General features: G+C 40.5%; 2 protein-coding genes across 2 annotated transcripts in view; one reads left to right on the plus strand and one right to left on the minus strand.

Moving 5' to 3' along the window:
• Window positions 1–2,187: 2,187 nt before the first annotated feature.
• LOC119783750 (zinc finger MYM-type protein 5-like) lies at window positions 2,188–5,193 on the minus strand. The gene is made up of 3 exons (XM_038285400.1): window positions 5,156–5,193; window positions 3,045–3,363; window positions 2,188–2,948 (listed from the first exon to the last, which is right to left on the minus strand). Exons 2-3 carry the CDS (start codon window positions 3,223–3,225, stop codon window positions 2,188–2,190), a joined length of 942 nt encoding a protein of 313 aa, XP_038141328.1. The 5' UTR covers window positions 3,226–3,363; window positions 5,156–5,193.
• A 1,006-nt stretch (window positions 5,194–6,199) lies between these two features.
• Window positions 6,200–13,675, plus strand: part of zranb1b (zinc finger, RAN-binding domain containing 1b) — a 29,228-nt gene continuing 21,752 nt past the window's right edge. The window contains exons 1-2 of the mRNA XM_038285415.1: window positions 6,200–6,582; window positions 11,350–12,396. Coding sequence (XP_038141343.1) covers window positions 11,436–12,396 — 961 coding nt within the window. The 5' untranslated portion in view covers window positions 6,200–6,582; window positions 11,350–11,435. The remainder of the gene's footprint in view (window positions 6,583–11,349; window positions 12,397–13,675) is intronic.

Consider the following 13,675-nt stretch of genomic DNA (forward strand, 5'->3'; position numbering starts at 1 on the left):
TATACTAACATTAAAGATGATCAGCACAAAATTAAAGCAGAAATAGATTTTGTGTTTTATGGGGTAAAGAGAAAATGAAGAGTCTCTAGGAGTCATCTAGGAAACTTCAGTGAAATCATAGATAACTATTTAAATAAAAAGGTATTAAATAATCAATTCATGTAGATATTAGTACTTGTAAATATCAAATTTATGCAGAATGATTACTGATGAAAGTAGGTAAGTAATGAAAACGGAAAAGATGTCCACCCAAAACTCAAACCGGAAAGAATTCTACCCACTATACCCAGAGCCGGCCCGAGCCTCTTGGGGGCCCTAAGCAGAATTTGATTTGGGGGCCCCCCCTCCTACCATGCAGAATCACCTATACTAGAAGATTACTGACACAAATGTCACACTATAATGTTATAGTGAATATTAAAAATGAATAGACTATGGTAATGTATTAATACAAAATAAATAAACAATACTTACAATACTTTGTTTTATTAAACCTTTTGAATACAAACATTAAATAACTTATTTGCAAATGTGCATTAACTGTGCAATATTTTAAATAAAACCAATATAGACAAACATTAATATCAAAAATAGAATGTTACAAAAACAGATACTTAAATAAGGAAAGCAAACATAAAAACAGCAAGGGTTCAACAATGAATTGTACAACAATGCCCTCAAAATCGTTCCTTCCTAGCTTTTCTGGAGGCAAAGTCACTGATGACATCATTGTATGGTATTGCTTGGCCAACTTTGTTATTAATACTAATGACTGCAAGTCCACTTAGTCTTTCCTGGGCCATTGATGATCTCAAGTATGATTTTATTAATTTGAGCTTGGAAAAGCTCCTCTCTGCTGAGGCAACTGTCACAGGCAGAGTGCAGGCTATCCTGAGAGCTACCCAAAGATTTGGGTAAAGCTCAAACATCTCGTTTTGTGAGAGGTATGTGAGAAGCTCAAAGGCAGTCTTCATAGTTTGGGGAAGTTCAGGAAGACTCTCTATCTCTAATGCCAGTGCGTTACCATCAATATCAGCCTCCTCTCCACAAGTGAGTTTTTCCGCAAGAAGCTCACATTGTTCCCTCCGGACTTTTTGATCAAGCTCCCTAAAATTGAGCAGCACTCCAAAGTTATCTTTAACCTCACTTAGAGATGTAAATCTATCCTCCAATGACTGAATGCTACAATCCACTACGGCATTAAAAAATGACACTTCAAGCCTCTTCATAGCATCCACTATAGGCTCATCTGCAGCCTCATAGGCAAAGTGCCTTTTTGTAGAACGCAATCGCTTCTCTTTCAGCACTGCTTCTGTGTTCATCCGCTCACAAATTTCTTTAGCAGATGCCTGCGCATCACAGAAGCCTGTTTTTCGGTAACTGATAAGTTCACCTTTGTTCTTTTTTAGAAGGTTAACTGCTACATCAAGCTGCATGTTTTTTGACTGTAGAAGCTTGCTCGTGATGTTAATTTTAGACAAAATGTCATACCAGACAACACAACAAATCTGGAACCTAAATGAACCTATCTCTTCCGCAAGCGAGTTGGCTTCAACAGCCACTACAGGGTCAGTCGCTTTGCTTCTCACTTCTAGCAGGGCTTCCCTCACCTTCTCTGACTGGTACCGCAAAGCTTCAATGCTTTTTATCCTGCTTTCCCAGCGTGTTTCACTCCAGGATTTGAGTGTGATGTCAACAAACTTCCGTAAGACGTCCCACCTTTGAGTGGACCCAGCGAACAAATCGTACACCTTCTCTACATTTCCAAAAAAACAAGAAGCATCCGTTGATGCTTTAGCCGCATCTGACACTGTCAGATTTAGTGTATGGGAACTGCAAGGCACATAAAAAGCTCTTGGATTCTTAACCAATAGCCTAGCCTGCACACCTTTGTTTTTCCCCTTCATATTAGCCCCATTGTCATAGGACTGCCCCCGACAATCCTGAAAAGGGATGTTCAATTCCTCAAGCCTGTTAAGGATTAAATTGGACAAACCCAGGCCAGTGGATTCTGGAGCTATCAGAAATCCTAAAAAGTGCTCTTTTATTTCTGGTGTTGTGCCCAGAGTGACTGTGCGCACCACAACAGACATTTGTTCATGGTGACTAACATCAGGTGTACTGTCTAAAATTATTGAATAATATTTGCAGTCCTTGATTTCTGCCACCATTACCTCAATTATTTTGTCACTGACACACTATCAGCTCATTCTGGATAGTCTTACCCAGGTACGTGTTGTGCTGCATTCCACTATCAATTCGTCTGATGTGATCTTTTAACACAGGGTCAAATTTTGCCATCAGTTCCACCTCTTTAAGGAAGTTCCCATTGTTGGCCTGATGCAAAGTATCAACAGACCCCCTGAGTGCAAGATTTCTCTCTGCCAAAGACTGAATGATACTAATCAAACGGATAAGAACATCTCTCCAACGATTTCTTTCTGCATCCAAAAGGGCCATTTCTGTTGCATCAATAGTCTTCTGCTTAGAAAGACGGAGGGCAAAATCTTTCCACTTTACCATATTATTGCAATGATCTTGACTATTTTCATGCTGTTTCAGCAAAGCACCTACATTTACCCAATCACACAGTCCCTCTGATGACAGCTTTGTGGACTTTCTTGAAAATAATTTGCAACAGAAGCAGTAAACTGCATCACTTTTCTTTGAATAAATTAGCCAGCTTCGCTTGATTTTTTCCCCATTAACTAATTGTCTGTATGTATAGTGGTAGTGAAAGCTTCGTCCATCTGATCTCTTGGGGAATGTAGAGGTGTCACTGATTGGCGCTGGCCCTCTTCTTACCAGATCAGTCCTTTCTGAATCTGAGAGGAATGCTGACCATTCAGCTGGGTCTATTGGAGGAGCTGTTGATCCATCTTGATAGCTGGAGCTTGTTGAGGCAGTAGATGGGAAATCTATAGCAGTGGGTGCAGATGTAGAAGGACCTGTAGGGACAATAGATTACATAAAAAAGAATAAAATAACATAGCAGAAAATTTTATTGTAAAGCCAACACAAAACAAAAACTTAGATTAACAGACCTGTCATGCCGGCTGAGTTTGAAACCAGTGGATCAGTAAATGTAGGTGCTTGTAACTGCTCCTCGCTTTCAGTCACATGTAAGTGCTCCTCCCTTGATGTCGCTTGTGCAGTGGATGAACCTGCAATGATAAAACAAACAAAGAAAAAATAAAGAAATAAATAAAAAGCTAAATGTTTCATGTCATATTAACAGGCTATGTAACCATTTGCCATCAAGAAAACCCTCACCTGCTGCATCATCAGCTGTGGAGGCACTGACACTCGAAACAGTAGGGGCAGGTAAAGTTGGTTGTTCTCCAAAGTACTTCAATAGTGTTCCTGGGAAAAATAGCATTGCATAATGCATAGTTTTTATTTATTTATTTATTTATTTCGAACAGACAGCAAAAACAATCAAGAAAGAAAAAATTTAAATGAAACAAACGTAAGAATAAAAATATAAAACAAATTATTTTGCCCATGTGACATGCAAATTTTATATTTTCTGTTCGAAAAGGAGCAGCTAGAAGATACATCTTATAATGTCCTGCCCCTTTCCTACTTGTCAATTTATCATCAATTAACTGTCAAAACATCAAGAAACCAAAAAAACACTTGTTTCCATTCCACATGATGTTTAGCCATGTACAATTATTTTAAGTACTATTTATGTCATCAATTACATTATAGACTATTAAACAGTCATCTTATATAGCGTATTTTGAAATGAGCTCGGTTTTAATCAGTTTTTTAAATTGGTTTGCATTTATAATTTTTTTAAACTCGTCATTCAATCCTTTCCAGACATTTATCTCCACACACAGATAAACAAAAAATCTTCCTGGTTGTTCTAAAGTGTTGTTTTTTAACGTATCCTTCACCTCTTAGATCATAACCCCCCCTCTCTGTCACCAAACATTTCCTGTATATTGTGTGGAAGTTTTTGATTTCGGACCTTAAACATGAATTGTGAAGTTCTAAATATTACCAGGTCCCAGAATTTCAGTATATTTTATTTGATAAATAACTGATTTGTGTGTTCCCAGTATCCCACTTTATGGAATATTCGGATTGATTGTTTTTTGTAAAACGTATAATGGCTGTAAATTTGTTTTGTATGTATTCCCCCAAACTTCCACACAATATGTTAAATGTGGTACAATAAGTGTTTTGTACAAAATAAACAAAGATTTGTAGTCCAGGACGAATCTAATTCTTATAACAGCAACACTTTTGGTTATTTTAGATTTTACTAGGCTGATCTGATGTTTCCTGCTAAACTTATCGTCTAATATGACACCCAAGAATTTTATTTCATGTACTTGTTCTAAATCAACACTTTCAATTGATATTTTAATTGGATTGTTTTCCTGTTTTTAATTTTTTCCGAATATCATGAATTTGGTTTTATCTAAATTTACTGATAATTTATTGTAGAATGAGTTTATTTTCCCATCTTGCACTACAAGAAACTCCACACCTCACCTAACAATTCATATTCTATTGGCAAATGAGGCATAATTGCCATATGGTAAAAACTTAACATTGTGATCTACTGCAGCCTAAATATGAGGAAAGCACCATGTTAATAAAACTGCACTCTATTTTCATTTTTGGTATATTTTCTAATAAAGATAAATTACCATCTCTCACCAAAGATCTTAGAGCAGAGAGCGCATGTGCTTTGTCTATTAAGTTAGTAGATTCATTTTAACACAAACAACAATGCTAGCTAAGCTGGCTGCTGGCATCTGTGTTTTCTCCAACTTAAACCGATATCTATCCATCCATCCATTATCTTCCGCCTATACGGGGTTGGGTCGCGGGAGTAGCAGCTTCAACGCGAGGCCCAGACGTCCCTCCCCTCCGAGGGGATTCCCAAGCAGGCGTTCCCAGGCCAGGCCAGCCGAGAAACATAGTCCGTCCAGCATGTGCTGGGTCTCCTACGCCGATATGTATCAACACATAAAATACACACCTACCTAAATAAATGTATATTAATAACGGGTAATATTTCACTGTTAATGGTGATGGATGGCTGATAAATATCACGACATGAGTTATGATGACTAGCTAGCTGTGCTGCTGCTGCACAAAATATAACGGTCAGTAAATAATCATGCAAACATACCTTTATCTTGCTCTTTTTTCTCTTCCTCTTTCCTTTTCGTTTTTCTTTTTTCGGCACCAGAGGGATAAATCCTTTTTTGTGACATGGCTTAGACTTGGTTATTAACAGGTGCGCGCCAGTGTGAATTGTCAATGCAGGCGCGCTGCATACCGTGAGCTGTCTGCGGCTGCCGTCGCGAAGTGAATGCGCATGAGCAGTTGTGGACAAATCAGAATTTTTTTTTGTCTTGAATTTTTTATTTATTAATTGGTATTCATCATTTATATCACTTGTTTAAGTTATTTAAATGTAAAAAAAAAAAAAAAAAAAAAAAAAAAAAAAATTGACCAGGGCCTGTTGAATCATTTTTGCTTGGGGCCCCCTGGCCACCAGGGGGCCCTAAGCGGCCGCTTAGTTCGCTTATGCCTCGGGCCGGCCCTGACTATACCTTTTATCTAGAAAGCACGGATAATTTAATATATTCGTCTATTAGAAAGCAAAGGCTGTGGGAAAGTATTGTTTGTCTTTATTTAGAGAATATGGATGTTTTGCTCATTAATCTTCCTGTTGGAACAGTGTAGATTGACCATGAGGTTTTGGTGCCTATCTATAAGTTATTGCCTGGCCACCCTTATAAGAATGTTCTTGCTACGCCTCTGCTGATGGGCTGTAAATGAGAAATCTATTCGTACATGGTGACAGTAACCTCAAGCTGAGAACTGTTGCACTTGTTGTGTTATCCATTGCTGCAGACTGCTCGCTGCAGCATTTTCACGATGACATCATCCCTTTTGATGAGATACCACGTGGCTGTTTTGCTATAAATCCAACGCATTACGATGCTCAAAAAATATTTATATTCTATGAAACACTCACTTACAAAGAGGCAATAATTTAAAGTCAGTACTCATTTGTTTTTATTTCTACATTCGGCTATGTTATGCATCCTCCGAGCCTTTTAACAGCAGGAACGGAAGACGTAGAATCTGATTGGTCGTTTCCAATGGATATAGAAAAAAAGCAACCAATCAGCGAAGCTGGCGGATTCAGGTGGTAAAATCCTGATCCAGCCTCCAGATCTAACACGGCTCGAGCCCTCTTTGCTTTCCCCTCTAGTGTATTTTTCAACCCTGCTTCGTCTGCTTCCCTCCTCCCCCCTGTTCCGCCGCCATTAAAGCCCGTCAACCTGGGATTTGATCGGGGGGGAGCGGATTAAAATGATTTAAAGCATCGGAACCAGCGAAACAGGGACGGGACTTTGGGGGGGTGGGAGGGAGGGGGGTAATCTTCAGCGGACCGTACAGTTACTGCCAGTTCAACGGCAACCCTCCCCCAGAAAGCAGTAAATATGCGGTTAGTGTCGTGGAAGTGAGGAGAAGCCCGAGTTCGGAGCCGGAGGAGAGGGGTTCTCCGTCCGGGGAGAGGAGCATGAACACAGCGGAGCAGAGGTGAGGGTTAACCGTCTTCTTTTACTACTGACTCGGGCCTGTCAGGCGGTTACGGCCAAATATAATCTAGTGTTAGCGGGCTAGCTCGGCTGTAATTTCTGGCTGACAACCGAACCAGCAGAGAGTTGTTGTGATGTAAAGTAGCCACCAGCTGCTAGCTAGGGACACGGCGGTACTGTTTCCAGGGGAAAACTGAGCAGGTAGTTAAATTAGTTAAAAGTATTGACTGGAAATTGCATCTTTTTTTGCAGAGTTGTGCAGAATTTCTCACGGTTTGTTGGTAAACTTAGAGGCGTGGTGTAAACAGAGTAATGTTACTCCCCTTGGAGCTGAGAGTCAACTTTCCTCCTACAGCTCTCCTGTCTGTTCCTCTGAGCAGGATGATATTCTTTCACTTTTACATGATTGTACTACTTAGCTCCTGGAGAAAAAGCAGATTTCAGTCATATGGATGGTTGGATTATCTGACTCCTGACCCACAAATAAAGACATCTGAGCTTATTTTCCCTTAAATGCCATAAAAATACATTTTCAACAAAGTAAACAAACTAATCTAGAAAGTAGACTGTGGCATTTAAAGAAAATATAAGCTATACAGAAAGAGAATATAGCTACAAAAATGACACAAAGCGACATCTAAAGAAAGATCCAATGTGAAGAAATGCATTTGATCTTGAATCATTTCATATTTTGTCAGATTTTATCAATTTTTTACCACTTGTAGTTATAGAACTAATAATAGTGCAAATTGGCTGTGTGAATTTTTTTTAAGTTGAATGGTTCTAGGATCATAGTATTTAGACAAATTACAAGAAACGTTTTGTTTTTAGTTTTTTAACCCTTTTTACGCTGATCCCCTTTTATATATTCCTTAACCACCAACCAGACATCATGGGTCACACAAGGAGAGTATTTATTGGAAAATCAGACAAGAGGTCAGGGAAACTCTAAGGTAAGGTAGGGAAATAGCCAGAATAAAACAAAAACATTTTAGCAGCATTATGGAGAAAAAAACATGTATGGGCATAATAAACCTTTAAAAAGACATGTAGTCAGATAATTGAAAGGTCTAGTCAAAGTAGAAACTTAAAGCCAATTTAAATCATTTCATATATCAGCAAATATATATTATGAAATATCGCCTTTAGAACGACATGGGCACAAAGTTGTAAAATTTAGTCATTTGGTTATGATCCTGGAAAAAAACACTTTCTGTCAACACAAAGCTGCCTGGTTGCTCATTTCATAAGGTTCTCCATGTAGCGTCACTTCTAAAGGTTGAGCAGAGAGACCTCTCTCTGGCAAAAACAAAAAAAAACAATTTTCGTAAACTTGGAATTAAGCTAAAAAAGAGAGGTTGCTGCCCTGTACAGATTAGCTGGGAAAGTGGGCGTTTGTTTACAGTGCCGGTTAGCTTTTAGCTGGATCGGGCACTCTTATGCTACGTTCACACCTAACGTGATTTGAGCAGCAGAAAAGCGCCAGCTGCTTCATCTTTGATGCTTGTAGACATTGAGGACTGTCGCGCCTTAAGACCAACTTTTATGCTTCTGAAGCGCGTCCAGTAAAGTGTTTACAAATGCGTCTGCTGCTCCTGTGTTCAGTGGCAGAGAGCGCCTTTGCTATATTTTCTGTTATGAGTGGGTGAAAAGTAGTTTTAATATGTATTTAAGTGAGAAAGTCCACCTCAAACCATCATCTGTGCACTCAGTTCATCAAGATTACGAACCTGCTATCAAGTATTAATTCGCTGTAGGACCAGCACAAAACCCCTGTACACCGGCGATGCGCTGTGACTTGAAATCCTCTTCAACAGCAGCCTCTGGCCCTCTTGGGTGTTTTTTGCTACTCATCGTGGCTGCTGGAAGACAGTTTCCATGTATGCACCAGAATAATAAAAGCAAAAAAATTTTGCCGGCAGTTTTCGACATTTTAAGTTAATTTAGGCGTTAATAAACTGTTTTAAGTGCAGTGATCATATCGATCTGCATCAGCGTTGCTGTGCAGCATTGCTGATTGGTTGATGTGGCGCGTCAAGGAGCAAATCTTCCATTTTTCCAACTCCAGCAGCTGCTGCTTGTGAAGCCGGTCACGCTGCCCAGATGTGTCAAGACACTGCTCCTGCTGCTCGAAACTCGCTGCAGCACCTTTTGATGCTCCCTGATGTGCGTCAACCATTGACTTTGCATGTAAACCAGCTGCTTTTGCTGCTTCAATCACGTGCGGTGTGAACGTAGCATTACATACTTTCCAAACACTGGTTTTCACAGGTCAAGGAAGGTATGCTGCTCACCAAGATTACTCAGACATGCGGTAATTAGGAGGGCACATTTTGGAGTAATGAATTAATCTAAAAGTGATTGATCAAGGTAAGCATCCCTTACTTTGAAACCTGAGTTTTCTCTTGTATACAGATGCTATTCCCATACCAAGAAGGACTAAGGATTTTTTCTTTCACATATAATGACTTAAAACGAATAATATACAAAAAAAAATAATATACTATAATATACTATATATAAAAAATAATCGACAGATTAATCGATTTGCAAAATAATTATTAGTTGTAGCCCTAAATCTAATAAACCGTTTATTAACATTTGAATATTTGTTTACATCTCTACTAGGGGTGGAATGGTTCACAAAATCGACGGTTCGGTTCGGTTCACGGTTTCATGGTCACGGTTTTCGGTTCGGTATATGTTTATTGTTACACCGAGAAAAAAAAAATGAATAAAAATGAAGGAATTTTTTTATGAAGTTATATTTTTATATTTTATGTAATTATTTTTAATGATTCGCAAAAAAACCATGGATCATTTCCGCATGTTTTGCTGCTTTGAATTTAATCATCTTGCGCATGCGGAGCGGACGGGAGCCACAGTTGAGGCTGTAGGCTATACTTTGTGTGGTCTGGAGCGCAGCAGAGCGCTGCTGGAGTATGTGGGATTTCAGGGTTAGCATGACATGTTGCTGTTAGCATAAACAAAACGTGTTGCACAATGCTTCCACACTGTTTTTATCCACAACTTTCTTTCCGCCGTCATCGTAGGTCACTCTAAATGCAAAGTGGTCCCATACAGCAGACCTATAAAGTGCTGCTGGTGTGTCTTCCAACTCCTGTTCTTTCCCACTCGCCATACCCACACAATTCTCCACATCAACTGATTTTTTTCTACTACACCCGGCTATGCTGCTTCGCTTCTTCTTCTTCTTGTTTACTACTGGTGGTTGGCTTTGGTCGCAGTACCGCCACCTTCTGCTCTGGAATGTAAACGCTTCGCCTATGAGAAAATGGAACAACGCATGAACCGAACGCAACACACGCGAATCGAACCGAGACAGTTGAACTGAACGGTTCGGACGATTTTCATAAACAGTTCCATCCCTAATCTCTACTATTAATTAATCAAAAGACAACTTTTTGCATGGTTTTGAATGAATAACATTGTTCTATAGCTAAAAAAAAGCTAATTTTTTTTTTTTTATAAACAAATGCTACCCATCCAGTTCTTCCAAGTTTGACCTCTTTTTGACTTTGGAGAACAGGGAAAAAGTCGAGATGATTAAATCTGGTAGAAATATACAATGTGTGGCTTTAAGACCTATTTTTCTTTTTTGAATATTTAGATGTAGGCATGTATTGGTTTAAGCAATTATATAAAAGTAGAAGAACTCATTTTGGCATACGTTGAAATAAAATTGAAAAGGTTCAATGGATGTGAATACTTTTTCAAGACAGTGTAATATTTTTTTCAGTAGGGCGCGAAACAACTTCAAAAAGGCACTTTGGATCTCTCACAGTCTCCTCTATATTAAAGGGGTGGGAGCTATTTACACTAGAGATGTCCCGATCCAGGTTTTTGCACTTCCGATCCGATACCGATATTGTTTTTGGACTTCCGATCTGATACCGATACTGGCCGATACCAGCCTATCCGAGCATGTATTTAAGTTTAAGTTAAAGTATTTAGCCTTAGTTGTAAGACTCATGTTGAAAAGGGTTTTAGTACTCTTGATAACATCTAGCCAGCTAAATTAGGTGAGATTGAATAAAACACAATGCATGGTAACAACAAACTTATCTGTTTATTAAGAGATAAACACAAACTGGACAAAATTATGAATAGCAATCTGAAATTGCACAGTGAGCAGTAAAACCGTAAACGGTTAAAGGTGCAAGTATTACTGTAAGTTTTAATAAAAATGCAAAACAGGGGAACACTGGCGCAAAATAGATGAATGGATCGTTTCAATCGGCGAAACTGGAAAATACGGACCGGATTTTTTTTTTAAAACTGGATCGGCAGTCTGGATCGGCATTTTACATGCTTTGCCGATATGCATTTTTTTGCCAATATCGGCGTCCCGATCCGATACGTGGATCGGATCGGGACAAGCCTAATTTACACAAACCTGTCGGGGGGCCAGTCTCTCATGATCCATCCAGTTTCACTGCTTCTGTTAGTGTCTTAATCATTCAGTGGTTTCCCAGCTGAGTGTTGTGTTTCATATGTCCTTGTCTCTTATTACCCAACTCAGCTGTAGGGCACAGTTGCCTGCCGTGTGTGTTGAAACTTATAGTGTGCGTTAAAGTTAGTGCCAGAGCTGAAGAGAAATATCAGGAATCATTGCTGCAGCTTTAGAGAAATTCAAAGCTAAATACGTAGAAATGTTAGCTGCTGAAACCTTTTTGTTTTCTGCACACATTTGCTGTTATGATAAATAATGACTGAGATTTGCTGCCCTTTTTTCTTTTCCCCCTAGCGAGCTGCTTGCTGTGTGACCTCCTTGAGAGTGGAGCTGCCAGTCCCGCTGAACGGCTGGAAGCCTCCTTCTGCGGCAGCGCGACGATGACAGAGTTGGTTGCCAAGTGGGCCTGTGAATACTGCACATACGAGAACTGGCCGTCAGCCATCAAGTGCACCATGTGCCGAGCTCAGAGGCCCAGTGGGGGTGCCATCATTACTGAGGAGCCCTTTAAGAGCAGCCCGGCCCTAGATGCTAGCCTGCATCAGTGGGACCCTGCAGACCTCAGCAACAGTCCATCTCAGGGGGGATCCAGCCTGCTTATTTGTCCAGACTCCAGTGCGAGACCCCGCGTTCGCATTGCTGATGTTCCAGAGACGAGCAGCAAGTGGTCATGTCATATGTGCACCTACCTGAACTGGCCTCGAGCCATCCGCTGCACCCAGTGCTTGTGTCAGAGGCAGCAGGCTCAACAACAACAACATGGGCACCATGCATCTCATCAAGGGCATCATGCTCGGCAGCCACGGAGCCCCACGGAAACACCACAGACCTCAGGCTCCGGGTGCCGCCCCACTACGCCGATCGTCACCACAGACCCATGTGAGGAATATAATGACCGCAACAGGCTCAACACCCACACACAGCACTGGACCTGCACTGCATGCACTTATGAAAACTGGGCCAAGGCACTCAAATGTGTTGTGTGCGACCATCCCAGGCCCAACAGTCTCCTCGCCGAACCCATCGAACTGGCGTCAGAGCCGGAGAGCCACCAGCCCTGCTCCAAGCTTAACGAGCAGGACAGGGACAACAGGGGGGGTGTTGTTGGGCAGGGAACAGGGTGTGTGGTAGGGGGAGTGGTGGGCTGCAGCAGCAGCCAGAGGAGGTCGCCTCCATCAGAGAAACGGGAGTCTGAAGTAAACATGGACTTTCAGAGGATTGAACTGGCGTCAGGAGCTGGGATTGGCAGCAAAGAGGAGCTTGAAGTGGATTTCAAAAAACTGAAGCAGATTAAGAACAGGATGAGGAGGACGGATTGGCTATTCCTCAACGCGTGTGTTGGTAAGGTTCAATTCAGCTGATGTCGTATCAGACGACCTCATATAGAGTCATGTTTGTTAATTCACATGCAGCTAAAACAATCTGACAGAATATTTTTACAAGTTGAAAGATAAAGCATTTGAAAAGAGTTTATATATATTTTTGCATCCAGATGACACAGAATTCTGTGGGTTCCTAAGATTCCTTTTCGATGAGTGGGAAAAACTTCCCCACACAAACAGTTTGCCACCTACTGAGTGATGCAGAAGCTGCCAAAGAGGGCTTGGTAACTTAATGAACATAAGTAAAACAGGATTTTTCTCGGATGAAACACATTCTTAGCCTGTTTCTTCTCTTTGCTTAGGGTGTGTAGCGTGACCTTTAGTCCCTGCCTATCTCTTCACAGGAATTCACTTACCCCAATAAGACGGATCTGAAAACCAAAATTGCTCTAGAAACCCCATGAAAACCCTTTTTAACCTTCCATTCCTTATAAGATGGGCCAGTAGAATGGCATTCGATGTATATGTATATATATATATATATATATATATATATATATATATATATATACACATATCACCATCCTTTGTGAAGCTTTTCAAAAATGTCGTTTTTATCATATTTTAAATGCCATTAATTACAGTTTTCATTTGCTTATGCTAGGAAAGACATGCTAGGAGTTAGTAGAATGGTCAGAATCACTAAAGCACTGTCCAACTTTCAGCAGTCATCACTGTCACAGTACAGGCAACTGACATGCCTAGAATAGTAGCTTTATAGCCTAATGAGAAACATGCACGCATTATGTTAGATGTGCACAAAAAAGGATTTCTGTAAGTTAAGTTGGTCACCTTAAAGGAATAGTACACCCAAAACATGATTAGCCTTCATTTTCTACTCACCCCCATGCTGAACAACACTCTGGAGTACTTTTTTGATATCTCAAATGCATCTGGAGATCTGGGAGGCTTCTTGCTGTCTGCTGACATTCAAATAATGGAGGTCCCCAGCGCCCGAGGCAGAAAGGTCCATAAAAGTCCACAAAAAACGTGTCAATATTCCTCCATACTGCTCGTCCAATGTATTCCAAGTGTCCTGAGTGGGTAGCGTCCATAATTTACTCGAAACAAAGTCATTTAGAATGTTTTTAGAGCCTAAACAGTAGTATATAGGATTTCCTAAAAGCGCACGCGTGCGAGTTCACGACTCTACGGAAACCGCGGCAGACCAAACCAGATGAACGTGCGCATTCAGCGTCTGCTCTGCCAATAATGCAAGCTTTTTCCAACTCTGAGAG

Source organism: Cyprinodon tularosa, unplaced genomic scaffold, assembly GCF_016077235.1.
Source record: "Cyprinodon tularosa strain WSP-4 unplaced genomic scaffold, ASM1607723v1 ctg210, whole genome shotgun sequence".
NCBI classification, from domain to species: domain Eukaryota; kingdom Metazoa; phylum Chordata; class Actinopteri; order Cyprinodontiformes; family Cyprinodontidae; genus Cyprinodon; species Cyprinodon tularosa.

Excerpts from the sequence above, each read along its gene's own strand:
- LOC119783750 (XM_038285400.1), bottom strand. The coding sequence starts at position 3,225 with ATGAAACATTTAGCTTTTTATTTATTTCTTTATTTTTTCTTTGTTTGT. Across the intron at positions 2,949-3,044 it reads AAACTCAGCCGGCATGACAG|GTCCTTCTACATCTGCACCC; the intron begins GTCTGTTAATCT and ends TTGTCCCTACAG.